The sequence below is a fragment of the Tamandua tetradactyla genome, chromosome 4 (assembly GCF_023851605.1).
Source record: "Tamandua tetradactyla isolate mTamTet1 chromosome 4, mTamTet1.pri, whole genome shotgun sequence".
In the NCBI taxonomy this organism is placed as follows: Eukaryota; Metazoa; Chordata; class Mammalia; order Pilosa; family Myrmecophagidae; genus Tamandua; species Tamandua tetradactyla.
In genome coordinates, this window is record NC_135330.1 from 75,537,304 (window position 1) to 75,555,193 (window position 17,890).

Below are 17,890 nucleotides of genomic sequence, written 5' to 3' on the forward strand. Positions count from 1 at the left end.
GAATAAAGTGACTCATTGATCATAAGAAACCCACAAAAGTTTGGCAAAGGTTGCCAAACCCACTTAAGTTGGCAACCCACTTAATACTAAGTGGGTTGTTCTTAGTAAACAGGATGCTGATTTAGGAGTTGTCCAAAATTATTTTCTAAGGGGCTGAAGTACAATGTCTGTGATCCTAGTAACTCTGTATGATGATGATCATTCATCCAGGACCCATACAGGGAACCTCAGGAAACAGAGAAGGAGATTTCCCTGCTGCAGCACTGTGTCTCAAGGCCATGGAAAGATACTTGCCCTAGAAAACTAGGTTTTCTCTTTTTTCTCTATATAGTCCTATTCTCCACTTCTCTTCAATGTCAGCCCAGAGTTGGCACTTACTCATTGAGAATCTCCTGATTCAAACTTCAAATAATTAGGAATTATGATTAAAGTTTGTCTCCAAATAACCCCAAAGCACTGAACCCCTGCCACAACAAAGCATGCAAAAACCATCATCAGACTGGTATATTAGTGATATACAAACTTGTTTGAATATATTTTGTGTCTACTCCACCAACCCTGACCTCCCCATATGAACCTTACCATACGCGTATAGAAACTCCTAATTTTGTCATGATGTGAGTTTTTTTTTTCTATTCTTTTTTGTTTGTTTTTGCATGGGCAGCACCAGTAATCAAACCCAGGTCTCCCGCATGGCAGGCAAGAATTCTGACCATGAGGTGAATTTGAAAATGGTTTGAGAAACACTTTTGGAAAGGATAACCTTACCTCTTTTTAATCATGCAAAGACTTCCAAAGCCAAAGGGACATCATTTGGGGAGATTTTCTGATTGTATTCTTTTTCTAATACTCTCCGTTCATGAGAAAAGATAATGAAGAAACATCTACACCTTTGTGTAGAAATTTTAAACATGTACTGTGCAAAGTTTTAAAAAGGCACACCAGCCCCGAGAACAGTGGGATGGAGGGCTCTCACGCATCTGTGCACTGAATTCCCTGACTCAGTTTGCAGTACATGGTTACAATTTGCATTTTATCATTATGTCATCACTTCGACAGACAGAATAGTATAGAGTATGCATTTGTTCATTATGTCAAGAAAATAGCCAATTAGATATCAGACACAAATTCAATAAGCTGGTGTGTGAGTGTTGTGAACAGATGAGTTCTTAAATAAGTTTGATAAATTAATGTTTAACTCCATTCTTGTGGAAGAATATGTCCTAATTACATGTTTCTATAGCTTTATTGGCCATGACATGATATGCAATCAGAAGCGTCAATATATTCAGTGGATGTGTGTATGTAAATATATATATATGAACAAGTACTCTATAGCTAAATGTTTGAAATAAGATATATCTTATTATTGCCCATTCCTATTTTCAGCAATGGTATAGCAATGATTTTTATTTCTGGATAAAACATATTTTCCCCTGTGTGTTTCTATTTGTACGTAGTTATACCTCCAGAAATGTATTGGAACTGCAAAAGTATATATACTGACATTTCTTTTTACAGACGAGAAATCTGCTTCCCAAACAAAAAGGGAGAGTGTAATTTTCTCCCCATATTTTCATTGCACTTCATACAATGCTTGCTTCGAACACAAGAACCTTTTTCTCACAGTTGCCGTTCCTGATGACTCTTTTGTGGCTTTAAAACATTGGCCAGAGAGAGAGAGGTCCAGGACAAAAGAACTGCCTAACACGATGCTCATTTAATTTCTTCTATCATTTGAATACATCGCATAGCGAATAAATATATATAATGTGAAAAAACCCCACATAATACAATATCTTTAACAAGTAGGCCCTTGAGTATTTGTGTGAAACCCTTTCATCTGCCACTTTACAATTTTACTGAGTTTCAATCTCCATAAATGGGGCTTTTATAAAATAATGGGATAAATTTCAGCATTCTCTGACCTCTCCTTTGAGAAGGAGAAAATTCGAGAATATTGGCCCAGAAATCTGGAAAACTGTCCTAAAAAGAAGTGGGTCAACAACAAGCAACGTTACTCTGCTCACAGTTGGCATGCTATGCTCTCTTTTCTCCCCCTCACGATGCGTACTTGATCAGATCTGAGTGAGGCTAGCTCACTCCCGCTGCCTGACCCTCTAACTCATTACGGGAAAATGAATTCAAATGGCTTGAAAAGAAGCTGCCTCTTTTATCTTCCAACTGACTGACAAGCAACTGTAAAGTTCTCCGACGGGATTCCAAGTTACAAGCTGTACTGCGTCACCGGAACAATTCCCCCACTGGCGGGTTTTCCCAGAGGGCGGTGTGTCAGATATACTGCATTGCTTGCAAGCACAGCTCTGAAAGTGCACATTTCCCTCTACACTAAAAAACAGACATCAGGGACTATAAAACAAAGCTGTCTCTTTTCTAGCACCATTAGTCTTCCTGCAGACTCCCTGGAAATCTAAGTTGTTCGCACGTATAATTATTTTCTTTACCTTTCTGAGGAAACAATGCTTCTGCATCTTTTGGCCCCTTGCAATTTTTAGACAACACATTTTATTCTGGGAGGAAAGGCACCCAGAGAATCAAATTGCGGGAAAATGCTTCTGAATTTCTCTAGGTAACCTTGAAAGATGGACTATATTTTCACAGTTCTTCAAGATTTTTAGAGATTAACAGCATTTGAATACACTGACACGATTTCTGGTACTGACAACTCCAGGAGAAGGGAAGCTTATTCTGGCTGCTGGTGTTTTAAGGTAGTTAAAAATACATGGCTATTTAGTTTAAACCCCAGCAGTCCTTTCTCCACCTATGCCAGTGAGGTTCTTGATTTTCTTTGACTGTAGATGGGATCCAGGCCAAGGGGCAAACGCTGTGCTACTGATACTGGAATTGAGAAACTGACTCCAGTAACAAAAGAGGGAAATGTTTAGTCTCAGAGAAGTCAGAGTGTTGGTGGTACGGATGACATTCCTTCACCTTCTCTACCTAGAAAAATCCTTATTAGTCTTTAAAGCTCCTCCTTCCCCAGCAGATATTGCCAGTGTAGAGAAAACTTCGTGCTCCTGTTTCCAACCTCTGATCTCAAAAAAGCAGAAGCTTCCCCTCCTCAGCACTTCTCTAACACTGCTTCATGCCTTGGTTATAAATAATGGGGCCGGTTTATTTCTCTGACCGCTCCAACCGAGTTTCCTTGCTTGTTTTGGGGTATCTTCGGAGTTTTTGCTTGTTCAATCAGTTAGAAATTATTGGAGAAAGGAAAGCAGGAGAAAAACATGAGAAAGAAGAAAAAATTAACAGTACATGAGTCACCAAAAAAATGGGTTTCGTGGACAATCATTGCAATTTATGTGAAGATAAACTTTTGCCCTCCTAAAGGCTTTTTACACTTATGGCCTCTGACTCATCCTTAAGATTTCTTACTTCCAGCTGGAATCAGCTGTGATTATTCCAAATTATTCTGCTCTGGAATCAACAGTTTGCTCCAGCTCTCTCTCCCTTTTCTATTTAATGCACTGCAAAAATAATGTGCATTTATTTTTATGTATTCTTTTCAAATTTTCATTTCCATCTTTCCTAAAACAGTCTTCTAAAATAAAGTTGTTTTTTTTTTTCAGGGTCATCAGTTCTTACAAACAAGGAAAACATCTGATTACTGCTAACTTAGACTTGCTCTTTTTCTACTCTTCCTTTACCTTTTGTCCCCCTCTGCCTTTCCCTTTCCATCCCTTTTTTCCCCTTTCCTCTTGTTTCTTCCCACTCTTCCTGGAAAAAGACCCATTCCTGTTTAGGGCATTCAGGAAAAAAATGCCCTAAAACTAATCCAAACTGAGAAAGCAGAATTTTCAGGGATCAATAAACTGATTCAGTCCCACCAATATGAATTTATCCAGCTGCTTTTTACTGAAATGATATTTCCCTTTGCTGATACTGTAGGATCATTTTCATTTGCCTTTTTTTTTTTTTTAGCAATCCATCTTCTTTCTTTCTCAAATAAACATCTTTATTCTATGCCACACCACAAAATAGGGGATTAGGAGAAAGAAGCATTTGAAGACAAAAACTAAACTGCAATTCAGATTTTCAGAGCAGGTGAGAGTTAACAGTGCACAAAGGAGCCAACAATTAGCACACCCTGGTGCCGTGCCTTAGAAACTCAGATGCAAAATAATCTGTCAAGTTGTCAAGCAATGAAGTTCACTTCCTAGTTCATTCAAAAGGAAGGATAATGAAGAACTGAAGCGTTCGCAGTGGACCCCGCGATAACTGTTTAAGAGAAAAGCAGGAAATATATCCTTAGACATGGTAGCGTCCAGGAAGAATTCTACCAGGTAAAGTAGCTAAAGGAAGCCTAGTGGTAAAGAGGCTGGCATCAGTAAAAATATCCTGTAGGACCTCAGAATATCTTTTTCTCTTAATAAAATTTTTTTTTTATTTTCCTTGTTGAAAGTTAGTTGGTTAGTCATATTTGCAATTGACAATATTTTTGAATCTTTACAAAACAATCACTTAATCATAAATTCTCATCAGTCATTATTTTCATCAACCTGTTAATTAAGTAGAATCTGCAATTTTAGGAGCCAGTCACTTAAGCCAGACTTAACCCAGACTTCTACTACAGTGCTGTCACTTATTTTAGTTATTATTCCTGAGTTTACACACTTCTTATATCAAAAACTCACAATTCAATGTTTCATAGGGAACTTTTATAAGCCTGTAGCCAGTAATTTAAATGCTTGGTTAATTCAGATATGTGGAGAGAAAATAATTCTGAAGAGTTTGTAAACTGATCCCTGTGAATTGACTATTCACCTATGCAAGGCCAATGACACACTCTTGAGAGTCATTGAACAAATCACTTATTCCAGGTCAGTAAATGGCACTTGAATACCCTAGAAAAACTAATTTGCATCATATGTTCCTCATAATTGAAGGCATGTTTCAAATCAGGTTGAATCTCGCACAACCAATTGCTATTTCTTTCTTTTATGGTGGACGTTAGGCAAAGGCAGAAAATATATTCTAATACATCCCAGTGTGGGTTGGGCAATCTGTTGATTTTTGCTTTTCACATTTATCATACTCAAAATATTCTAATCCGTAATGAAAGCAAAAGATAAGGCCCAGTTTCTCCCAAATCTTTCCCCATATAACTCTACCTCACTTATCATACCAGCACCTGGTTTCTCTTTTGCTTCACTTGATAATGGCTTGGCTGGGTTTGCCTGTCTTATCTTCTCTATTTCTTTGCAAATTCTATAAGGGTAGAGATCCTTCAGGGCTAACCTTTGGTACTATTTTATGAACCTCAGATTTAGTTTATTAAAAACTAGTGGACAGTCTAATTAATCAGGTTATCATTTGCACCTGGTAAAATTTCTGTGCTTTAGGAAAAATGACAACAAATCCTAGTAACAAAAAATCACAGATGCTGTAGGAGTCAGATGAAACATCAGTCAATAAATAGATATAAACATTTGAATGTAGGGCTTTCTCAAGAAAGGAATCTAACTGTAAAATCTATATTTCCTTTAAAATAGTAGTACTTTTAAGTTACATTATTATTAATATAATATTATTTATATAATAATATGAGAGATAATATGACATATGTTAATATATAACATATTATATGACATATATGTTAATATATAAAATAGACACAATATAAAAATATATAGAATTGTAAAATATCGAGGCATAAAAACAAAAATGTGCCAGACCTATATGGCGAAACTTTAAGCTCTTCTGAGGGACCCAGAATACAAATATAGAGACTATTATATTGATTAGAACCTTCAAACATCATAAACATATTGATTCTACCTAAGTTAGCCTATAAATTCAACACATCCTTGTAAAAATGCCATTGGGAGTTCGGGGGAGAATTAGCAACTTATAAACATTGTTTTGAAAAAAATAAGACAAAACTGGTAGAAAAACTCTATAAAACGAAATAATGACAGGGACTCTTCCTCCCAGGTATTTAATTAATTACAGTACTTCAATAATTAAAATATGATAATAATGTAAATGAGGGTACAGTCTGCCCAGGCATATTTATAGATGAAGGCAGAAATTTAGTTCCTTTTAAAACTGGCAATTCAAACCATGGGTGGGGGTTGCGGAGGGCTGGGGAATATGGGTTATATAATAAATGGCTTGGAGACAATGAGATTTATCTAGGGAAAATAGATTTGATTTTGTGATAGTTTTTGGTGTCAGCTTGGTCAAGTGATTACACCAGTTACGTGGTCAGGCAAGCACTGGCTTCACCGTGGCTACAAGGGTACTTCATGGCTGGTTGATTAAATCACCAGTCAGTTGCCTGAACCTGTGGCTGATCACATCTGCAATCAACCTAAGGCGTGCCTGCCACAACGAGATAATCCAATCAGTTGAAAGTGCTTAAAAGGGGAAGAGAGATTCTTTTCACTGCTCCTTCAGCCAGCGAGCCTCTTCTATGGAATTCTTCCAGACCCTCCCTCACGATTGCCAGCTTCACAGTCTGCTCTGTGGATTTTGGAGTCTTCCATCCCCATGGTTGGATGAGACACCTTTATAAATCTCATATTTACAGATCTCTCCTGTTGGTTCCGTTTCTCTAGAGAACCCTGATTAATATAGCTTTGCACCATACATATTCTATCAGTATAAATTTCAAAGAGATTAAATATAAGTATTTTTAAAAAGGTAAGCAAAGTACTAGAAATAGCTATGACACAAGGGAAAAGTCACAACTCACATTATAGACTTCCTTACTATACAGAGAGTTCAGAAAGCTCAGTGGACATATAGCGAAAAGATACCAAGACTTCACAGAAAAAGAAATACACCTTTTTTTTTTTTTTAATTAGAGAAGTTGTGGGTTTATAGGAATTTCCTGCATAAGATACAGGGTTTTCGTATACCACACTACTATTAAAACCTTGCACTGATGTGGTACATTTGCTACAATTGATAAAAACACATTTTTACATATGCACTATTTAACTATTGCCCATGGTTTAGCTTGTGGTTTACTATTTGTGTTGTGCATTTCCGTGAATTTAAAAAATTTTATTCTAGTTACATACATATATATACAACCTATTTCTTCTCTTAATGACATTCAAATGCATACTTCAGTATTTTTAATTATATTCACAAAGTTGTGTTATCATCCCCCTGTTTCATTACTAAAACTTTTCCATCATCCCAAGAAACTCTGTCCAATTTAAGTATGACTCCCTATTTCCTGCCACTACACCACCCACTGATAACCTGTATTATATATACAGGACATAAACAGATCTTTATGTCCCTCTCTGGCATCAGCATGCTATGCCAGGGTCCATGCCTTACTGCCGCCATCCATGAGGGTGGGGGGTGGGCAACAGCGACCACCATGTGGAAAGGGCAATTCCCTGCTGTCGACCATAATTAGCCAGCCTCATCCTCGGTTCTTCTCTGAATGGTGTACAGTGTTCTACTGGACTCTGGAGTTTTGAAATAGTTGATTCAGACCATTTCTTCCTATATAATGGTTGTTTTGGTTAGAGGGACTGGTTCCTGAAGCTTCCTACATCTTCCCACAATTCCCATTATGAATGATTTTCCAACACAGGAAAATACGCTGACTTACTCATAATGAAAGAAATAAAAGATATGAAAAATTATTTTTAGTATACTGAATTGGCAAAGGACACAAGTTTGACAACACACTTCATTGGCAAGGATGTAGAGATACAGGCTGTCTCATCATTTTTAGTGGAAGTCTAAATTGGATGACCTCTACGAAGCAAAATTTGATAGCATACAAAGTTGCAAAATCACACTTCCTTTATCCTGACAATTTCACTGCAAGGAATTTGCCCTACTAATTTACATGCGAACATGTGAAATGGCAAACCTAGACATGTACTCATGAATACATTCTTTCTTTGAAACATCAAAAGATTGGAAACAATTTAAATGTCTTGTAATAGGGAACTGATTAAACCAATGATGGTATTATTTATACAATGGAATACTTAATGCTATAGGTACTGATATAACAAGGGATCTGAAATTATCATTAAGTTGAAAAAAGCAAGGTGAAAATGGTACATACAACTCAGTATCGTTATATGGAAAGGGTTTATGCGTGAGAAGGAGACAGTACATATGTAAAGGAGGAGAATATGTATGTGTATAAATATTTATGAATACAGAGGTATATATTCACAAAGTAGTCCTTACAAGGATATAAGAAACCAAGCACACTAGTTTCCTTAGAGACTGAAGAAAAACTTGGGGGACACTTTTACCTGCTTACTCTTGTCTTTTATATTTTGTTTCTTGAGAATATAATATCTGGTCAAAAGTAATGAACTTTTAAGAAATCACACTTTCATATGTGCTGCCTCCTCTGTTGTCATGGAATCTAATGTTGACTTTGTGAAGTTTTAATCCAGGATCTGAGTTGACTTGTAGATTAGGGTTCCTACGTCAGTGTCACACAGAGCAGTTCAATGTCTTGCCCAGCAGAATAGTGACCTGGTTTCAGGCACCGTTCTTTTGAAACTAACCTTGTTCCCTATCTTATAAACTTGAATTTCCCTTTCTTATAAATTCTAACCACCACCTTTTTAGCAATCATCACAGAAAAGGATGAAATACCGTTGTTCATTATGTCAAGGAAATAACCAATTAGCCATCGGACAATTCAATAAGCTTTGTATAAATCTAGCGACCAGATGATATCTTAAATAAGTTTGATGAATGAATCTTTAATTCATGTCTTGTGGAGCCAAGTGGCCCTCCCCACCCTCAGTGTAAATGTCACCCAGTTGCTGATGGGTGACAGGACAAGACAGTATTTGAAGTCCTTTTACTTAACAAGTGGACTTTAGAGTTCCACTGGCAGTGAGCCAATGAAATGAATTTCCCAGGGCCGATCCCAAGCTCATCCTTTTACTTCCAAACTCACCCCCTTCCTACCCCAGAGTTGAAGGCGTACTGCAAAACTCTTTAAGTCAAATCTGATAATTGCTTCCAATTTGTCTGTTTTGCTTTTGGCAATTAACAAACTGAAACGTTATCATGAAGGAGTTCATCTCATTTGTAAGACCAGGTTTTCATGCCACTAAAATATGCAGGCACTCTGTTCTTTATTACCAGCAGGAGATAAATGGCTGGTTTTCGTTGCTGAAGAATATATAATGGTTAAAAAGTCACTTTTTTCCTCCAGCTCTACATAAATCACAGAACTAGTCAATATTTAATAATGCTTGCCTTGGTCTGGAATCCCTCGATCACCCCTGTCATGTGTAATAGCTCCCTCTCCGATATCTTTGACATAAAAGTCCAGCTTTACTGCAATACTAACATGTAGAGGGCCATTACGGATAGACATTTACCTTAATCTGTGACTGCCAACCATGAACCGATAAATTCCAGCAGATTCCACTGGGAGAAATCAGTAAACTTCTCAGTGGAAAGAACTGAAGGAAAATTCTGCCGAGAACAGAATATATTTTCTACGAGAGCTGCTTGGCAAATGGGTTCTGACTTTTGAAAGTTCTCTTGCTGCGCAGCTTTGCAACATTTAATACCGTGTTGATGGTTTGAGAGACGGGATGACAACTGAAGATGACATGACTTAGGAGGCCAGCAGAAATTTTCTCTGCAAAAACAATGCAAGATGAAACACAAGGGGGAATGCGGCTCTTGCATTATTCACCCAGCTGCCTTGGCAGAAATGGCTGGGCTGTCATGAGTTCGGCCTAAATGTTGCTTCTTTTTTTCAAATCGATCATCACTCCTTCACCTCATAATCTTACAAGTGCTTCACAGCAGAATACATCAAAGCCCTGATTGCATAAAAAAGGGACACACCAATCTTTGAGAGCAGCTCAAACTCTGGCACGTACTTGAGTTGCATGTTTGCTTGCTTGCCAACACGGTACGCAAATAGGAACACGTTTTATTCTTTCCTCACCTGTTTTTTCCACTTTCAGGATGTCATTAAGGCCTATAAAAATTTTAGATAATTCAGGAGCAAAGAAACCTTTTCAAACCTAAGAAAATGATTTTACCGTTATCAGTATGTGTGACTCTGCCCACGTTATTTTACAGTTGCTGTTAACTTAAAAAGAAACACTGAAAATGTCTTTAAAAATTGCACGACCACTTCTGGAAATGACAAAAGGAAATTATTTTAAAAACAAAAAGATACTCAAACAAATTCAAAGTTTCTAGCATACGCAGCTGCATTTTTCTGTGCCAGGATTTGCTTAAAATAAGCATCCCATTACGAAGCCCACCTGATTTCTTGAATTAAAGTCTGATAATATGTTCAGAAAACCTTATGCAGTCTAGCCCATGTTCAGTTAATTTATTAGAACATGTATCAGCATTACCAGTTTCAAATTGAAATATTAAAACAGAAACTCCAAAAACTTAAAGATGGATTGCAAAATTAAAACCCGACTCTCTGCATGAATAGTGTTTTAGCTTTTAACCATTTTAATTAAGTGAGGGGAAAAGATCATAGAATATACGGTAGACCCTCACACTTGAGTGTACATTAGAAGTACCTGAAGGGTTTAAAATGCAGATTGCTGGGTCCCACCCCAGTGTTTCTGATTCTATAGTTTGGAAGTGAGTGGGTCTGGGAATTTACATTGTCAATAATTTCTCAGAAAAGCCTGTTTCTGCTGCTTCGGCCCCACAATTTGAGACTTGCTGCACTAGTTCAACTATGTGGGTTATTTTTAGGGCAAAAACATTAAAATCAGTGGCTAAAAGAAAGATTTCAGAAGAAAATAAACTGTTTCCCAATGTTATTTAAAAATTTAAAACTACAACAATTGTATTACCTTTATCTGCATAGAACGTCCCAGTAAAAAGGACTGAGTATGTTAAATGGCCATTAGGGGAAAAAGGTGCTTCCCACTTCACGAGGGCTTCTCGGGATCCCTCCGTTTTGACAACTACATTTATTGTTCCTTCAGGACGGGCTTCCAGAGTTCGATTTTCCACCTGCAAGTATAAAGAGATTTACTTTTGTTTGCAAATAAAATAAGTACATGCTTCACTTTGCGCATATTTCTTCAAAGACTCGCTTTTTGCTGTGAAGTAAACTGTTTTGACAGTAGCATCTTGTATGAATACCTCATTTTGTCAGCGGGATCAAAGCAAACCTCGTGTTTTCTTCCTCCTGCTGTTAAGCTTAAAATTTGTGCCTCTGACCCAGGCGGTTGTTTGTGATTTCCAGAGTATGTGAATCTCACACTGCGATTGTACCGATGGCTGTGTATAATCAAATGCTATTTTTCAGGCTGCTTAAAAATAATGTTTCTGACAACAAAGGAGAAGAAATAAAGTTTGTTTTCTGAAATTCTTGACTGAAACGATAAGACTTCTGGGCTTTGTTAAAAGTTCACATCAAACATCACACACACACGTTTGCTAAAACAGTTCTCTAAACACTTTCACTCTGCATATGTAAAGATGCCTTCCTGCCAGACATGGAGGAATAGATGAGTGGTTTCAGCCCTAAGGTATAGTCATAAAAAGTTGAAAATTTCCTTAATTTGGTGTTAATGTACCTATGCAGAAAACAGGAAGCTATTAATTATTAGAGATTAACAAATAATTATTAATATTTGAAGAGAAGATCTCTGAAATAAAATGTACTCTCTAACTGTATAGTGGCCAGAAAGAGTTCAAATATTTAAATAATTAAAAGGTCTAAGTGACCAGAGGAAGACAAAGAAAGAAAAAAAAATGCAGAAAGGGGTTGAGGATATTTTATTATTTGGCCTTTTAAGATTTATCAAATATTGATAATTTTTACCTTAATGTTAAAGTACAGGCTCATGAATCTCCAGAAGGTGATATGAAATCCTTGGACGAGCAATAAAGGTTCTCAATTATGAACACTTTGTTATGATGAATACCACTTTTCAATTATGAAAATAAATGTGAAAAAGACAGTTTAAATTTTTGATAAATATGGAGTCACAACATGGTTTATTTTCATCCAAGGCAGGCTATAGGGTTCTTTAGAGCTATAATTCCTAATCATTTAAGTCTAATATTATACAAAAAAGAATAATGACTGGAAAAATATATATTCATCATTTAAACATTTTGTAATGAAGAAATTATTTGTTATGTCTATGTATATAGTTTGGATTATTAAATGAAAGTGATATTTATAGGGCTGCAAACACATGAAACTCAAAAAGTTGAAGTAGAGAATTAAGGAAAATTCAAGATAATTCCATTCTCCTGTAGATTAGTCTCAAATATCTGGTTAATTCAAAATAAATGGGTCTTTTAATATCCTTAAATATCTGAATAAACACTCTGGCTTTACATTATAAAATGTATTATTGTTTTAACTTGAGCCTCAGGTACAGAATAGGATTAACCATAACCCCTTGCTGTTCAAACACTAAAATCATGGGTCTGTGTGTATCCATTTTTCATTTACTTTTTTTTGGCCTGGGCAGGTACCAGGAATCGAACCCAGGTCTCTGGCATGGCAGGTGAGAACTCTGCCACTGAGCCACTGTCACATCGCCCATCTTTCATTTACTTTTAAAAAGCTTTAAACATTTCTTTAATTATGAGAGTCAACTTTCCTCAATAAGAGATTCACATTTTTTCAAATATAATTTTTATTTCCTCTTGTTTGTGCATAAAGCAAGTATTTGGCAATTGTACTATTTTTCTATAAGTCATCTTTATCTAATTATCAATCTTTCTAATCTATATCTATACACGTGTATCCTAACTTTTTGTTTATCTGTATTCTCTTAAAAAGAATCTTAAGGAAAAGGCACTTGGAAACTAAAAGTTGGTTGAGAGTTGACCTGGAAAATCCCCTAACTCGTAGGAAAAATATTTGATAACATTGTACAATGAAGATATACACAAATTTTAATAAAGTTCTCATCCTTAAAAAAATTCATACCACGTCCCAGAGACTCTCTTATAAATTATACTTCATTTATTTTTCACATCAATCCCTTTAAGTAGGCATTATTTCCCTTTAGTAATATTGAAGAACACCAGGACTTGGTAAAATAAGTATGTTTTCCAAGGAGGAACGGGAAAAATAGGTTTCGTTCAAATTTCCCACATAGAATTTTCTCTTCCATAAAATATATTACCAATAGTGGATACAATGAATCATTTACCCAGTGGACATAAAATGTATTCCAAGTGAATTTTAAATTATTGGCATGGATTGGTTAGTAGCTAGGAAGTAAGCTTTTGCAGAAAGAAACCCAAGGGTGAAAGTTGTTTTTTTTTTTAATTTAAACTATTTACTGTAGATGATGGAAAGGTAGATTTTGCCCTCTTCATTTCTACTCTTCTTCCAAATAGTTGCACCCAAAACTTCTCTTTTCCATTCCCCACCCTCCTTCCCCCTGTTAAAACAGAAACAAGGATTGATTTATGTCCAGCTCCTGAATACGTGGAAAATTTGTACAAAAATATCTTCTATGAAAATGATTTGTAATCTGTAGACTTAATACCTAGGAGGTGTCTTGAGATATAAAAATCCCCATCCTTTGGGTTATGGGTTTTTTATTTTCTCCAAATAAATCTGATCTTTAAAGTTAAAAAAAATGTATATTTATTTCCATGAAAAATTAGGTGCCTTAAACTAGTTTATTTTTCCTTTGTATGTGTGCAGTATGTGTGTGTGTCTGGGCGTGTTAACCTGTAATAAGCACACCATCACCAAGAAACTGAGGCATCTATTTAACTCTATCATACAGCAGTGACCTAGAGTTTCCCATATCATCCTTAGAGGATCCTGGAGAATTGGATCTAATTCCAAACACAGTCATAAAATTCCCAGTCTCAATCTCTCACAAATACTATCTAACATTGGCTAAGTAGAAAAATTGAAAAAAAAAATAACAGCGAAATTATTTACTTGTGGAAAAAAGTGAAGGTTTATGGCTAATGCAATTGAAAGCAAGGACTATACTTAAAAATATCTTCTCTATTGCATTCTATGTCAGTTATTTTTTTCATTATTTCAAACATGTAAATACCCAATTACTGGATTTAATTTCTACAATCCTAAAATTAGCAACCTAAAATTGGGATGAAAGGCACAATTAATTTTTTTCTATTTTGGAATTTCTTTAAAAGTCTAATGCAAAGTTCAGACAGGAACTGAACAAATCACAGGGAATCTTTCAGATTGGGACAGAGAAATTCCTTCTGAATTACAACTTGATTATTATTTCAGTCAAGTTAGGAAAACAAAACACTGGGCCAATACTGCATTAAAATGTCAAGAATAGAGATTTTGTGTATGCATTTATATTTTTTTAAATACTCTACTTTGTAAAATTTGTTCTTTTTTACTATTTTTTTTCTTTCATTGTGTGAGCAACTGCCAATTTCAGGATCATCAACCATGGGCTTACAGAATGCCTTATCCATGATCATGGTATTCCATACAGCATTGCTTCTGATCAAGGAACACATATCACTGCAAATGAAGTGTGGGAATGGGCACATGCTCTTGGAATTCTCTGGTCTTACCATGTTCCCCATCATCCAGAAGCAGCTGGATTGATAGAATGGTGGAATGCCAACTAGGTGGCAATACCTTGAAGGGCTGGGGTAATGTTCTCCAAGAAGTTGTATATGCTCTCAATCAGCATCCGCTGTATGGTGCTGTCTCTCCCATAGCCAGGATCCATGGGTCCAGGAACCAAGGGGTGGAAATGGGAGTGGTACAACTCACTATTACCCCTAGTGATCCACTAGGAAAATTTTTGCTTCCTGTTCCTGCGACCCTGAGCTCTGCTGGTCTATAGGTTTTAGTTCCAAAAGGGTGAGTGCTTCCACCAGGAGAAACAATAATGATTCCATTGAACTGGAATCGAAGATTGCCACCTGGTCACTTTGGGCTACTCATGCCCCTGGATCAACAAGCCAAGAAAGGGATTACATTATTGTCTGGGGTGACTGACCCTGACTATCAGGGGGAAATAAGACTGCAACTACATAATGGAGGTAAAGAAGAGTTTTCTTGGAATATAGGAGATCCCCTAGGGCGTCTTTTAGTACTACCATGCCCTGTGATTAAAATCAATGGAAAACTGTAACAACCCAATCCAGGCAAGACTACCAATGGCTCTGAAACTTCAGGAATGAAGGTTTGGGTCACCCCACCAGGCAAAGAACCACGGCCAGCTGAAGTACTTGCTGAAAGTAAAGAAAACGTGGAATGGGTAGTGGAAGAAGGTAGTGGTAAGATACCAGGTTTAAGAACAAATATTACCCAAAGGCTTGCACCCTATTCTGGAGAGATTTAATGTGTTCCCAGTTATATACAGGACAGTTGAGTATTGTTAGGTGAAAGAAGAAATGTGTATTTTATTGTTTTTTATTTAGAAATTAGTTATGGTTTAAGGTGGTATGTATAGCTGCCAAGTTGACAAGGGGTGGACTGTCAAGGTCAGGTTCATGTGTCAACTTGGCCAAGTGGTGGTACCTATTTGTCTGGTTGGGTAAGTACTGGCCTGTCTGCTGTGATGAGGACATTTCATGGAATTAAATCATGATCAGGTCAGTTGCATCTACAGCTGATTCCATTTGTAATCAGCCAAAGGGGAGTGTCTTCTGCAATGAGTAATGCTTAATCTAATCGCTGGAAGATTTTTAAGGAGGATTCAGAAGAGACAGCTCTCTTCCTACTTTGGACAGTAAGTCTCTCCTGTGGAGTTCGTCCAGACCCTCCATCAGAATCGTCGGCCTCACAGCCTACCCTGTGGATTTTGGACACTGTGTTCTCACAGTCACATGAGACACTTTTATAAATTTTATATTTGTGAGTTTTCCCTGTTGATTCTGTTTCTCTAGAGAACCCTAACTAGTACACCACATCTCAGTTTGTAGATAGTATTTCTCTGCATGCATTTTTAACAGTGGTATAGGAGACGTTCAAACAAAAACAAAAAACAAGTTTCTTTTTCTAAAAATCAAGAATTTTCGTTGAGGAATTTGTCATAGAAACAAAACATATATAATCTTTCAAAAGTGTATTGTTTGATTTCTGCCAGCAAGAGATTAAAAATGGAAATTATACATAATTTTTGTTCCAATAAATTGAGTTTCACTGCAAAAGAGTTCTAGTGTTGGGATTTGCCAAAAGAATACCTTCAAGAAATACATAAATACCAATGCTACATTTGCCTGAGTTTTATTGAATTTCCCACATAATATAAAGATTGGAAAGTCTGGCTTTTAAGATTCATTCATAGATTTCTTAAATCAATAAGGATACGTATATTTTTAAATCTCTAACAAAAAAGAGCGCTGCATTTATAATATCTTCATGATTGTGCTAGATACCTAGAGCTATTTCAAATATTCAGTTTTGTAGTCTTTTCAGGGCATAATATTGCCTGTAATCAGGGCAAAAACATTTTGAGAAACCAAATGAAGGCCATGGGTTTCAACTTCTTGATAGCATTTGGTTGGCTTATTCTAAATAAACACATCGCTGTTCAATCCCAGTGATTCGAGTTGGATCATTGACTTGGGAAAGTGTTTACATATTGAGTACAGGAGAAAGAAAAGTCATGGGGGGAGAAATAACTCTGAGTGTGCTTTAAGTCAGGTGAGAGTCTACAATGTATGATGTAGTGGCAGAGTAGGTCTCCCAATCCGATTCTGTTTTCCCCTTTTCCATCAGGGCACCATGGCATTTGATTTTGTAAGGTGACCATCCCCTTTCATCTGTGCAGGATGCAGATCAATAAGGATCCCTTTTGTTTAAAGTTGCTGGAATGTCGGGAGACAGTGTGGGAGACAATTTAGTAGCCAGATTCAAAATCTGCAGTTGATAGTCTTAAAAAATTTTAAGTTGCAAGTGCACGTGCAGAATTCTTTTGTTTCTTTTTTTGAATGAAAAAGAAATGCTGGCCTATTGCCACTCCTGCTTTTAAGAGTAAGTATCCATCAGAGGGGGCTTAGCTATAAAATGCTTAGCAGCAATAAAGACGACAGCTCAGCTCTACCGACAGACAATCTGAGCAGCTTGGAAAGCCACCAATCTCTGAAATGAAATGGGAGGTGGAGGCAAAAAATAAGGAAGCCAAAAATCAAATCTTAGGGCTATTGTTCAAGGTAATATTAATATAATACTCTCTTCAATGAAGACATAGTGCATTAAAGTGATAGGACATTGGCAAACATTGCCCAAAATGTGCAAAAATAATGAGTATTTCCTCTAAAGGAAGCTAAATCTAAGAAATCAAGAAAAATACACAAAATTAAGGTGTGATGTTTGAAATGGAAGAATTCATGCTAGTCTTTGACAACTGTGTACTATAAATTGGGTTTTAAATTATATTACAAGGGGATGCAAGTGTAGTTCAGTGGTAGAATTCTTGCCTGCCATGCAGGAGACCCGGGTTCAAATCCTGGCCCTTGCACTTCCCAACCTCCCCCCACAAAAATCAACAAATGATGCTGCAATAACTGGATAGTCGCCTGAAAAAAGAATAAAATGTGACCCCCCCCACCATATAGTGTACAAAAAAATTACAAACAAAAATCATAATTTTGTTACTTTGACTACAAATGAAATATAGATATGAATTAAAGATTTCTGAGACTGTGCTATCAATAATTGATATTAATATAATTTTAAAAACTGCTCTTATGAAACTATATCAAAATAATGAAATAAAACTATTTTATTCTAATGAGTGGGATAAACTCAAGCTTTTAATAAATTAACTTACTTACTGGGGAATAATGTTGCCATACTGTGGCAGTTATGGACTTACCATTATTTTCACTTTTTAATCATAAATGTATTTAGTTGTTGAGTCCATTATCAGCAAGAAAGACATCCACTTTAAATATGTCCCTGAATTAGGCAAATTTGTATTTGTGCCCACTA

At 36.4% G+C, this 17,890-nt stretch overlaps 1 protein-coding gene across 1 annotated transcript in view; it reads right to left on the reverse strand.

The window, feature by feature from the left end:
• The window catches only part of USH2A (usherin), an 844,952-nt gene that overhangs the window by 319,959 nt on the left and 507,103 nt on the right, over window positions 1–17,890 (reverse strand). The window contains exon 37 of the mRNA XM_077157816.1: window positions 10,815–10,977. Within this exon, the coding sequence (XP_077013931.1) occupies window positions 10,815–10,977 (163 nt within the window). The remainder of the gene's footprint in view (window positions 1–10,814; window positions 10,978–17,890) is intronic.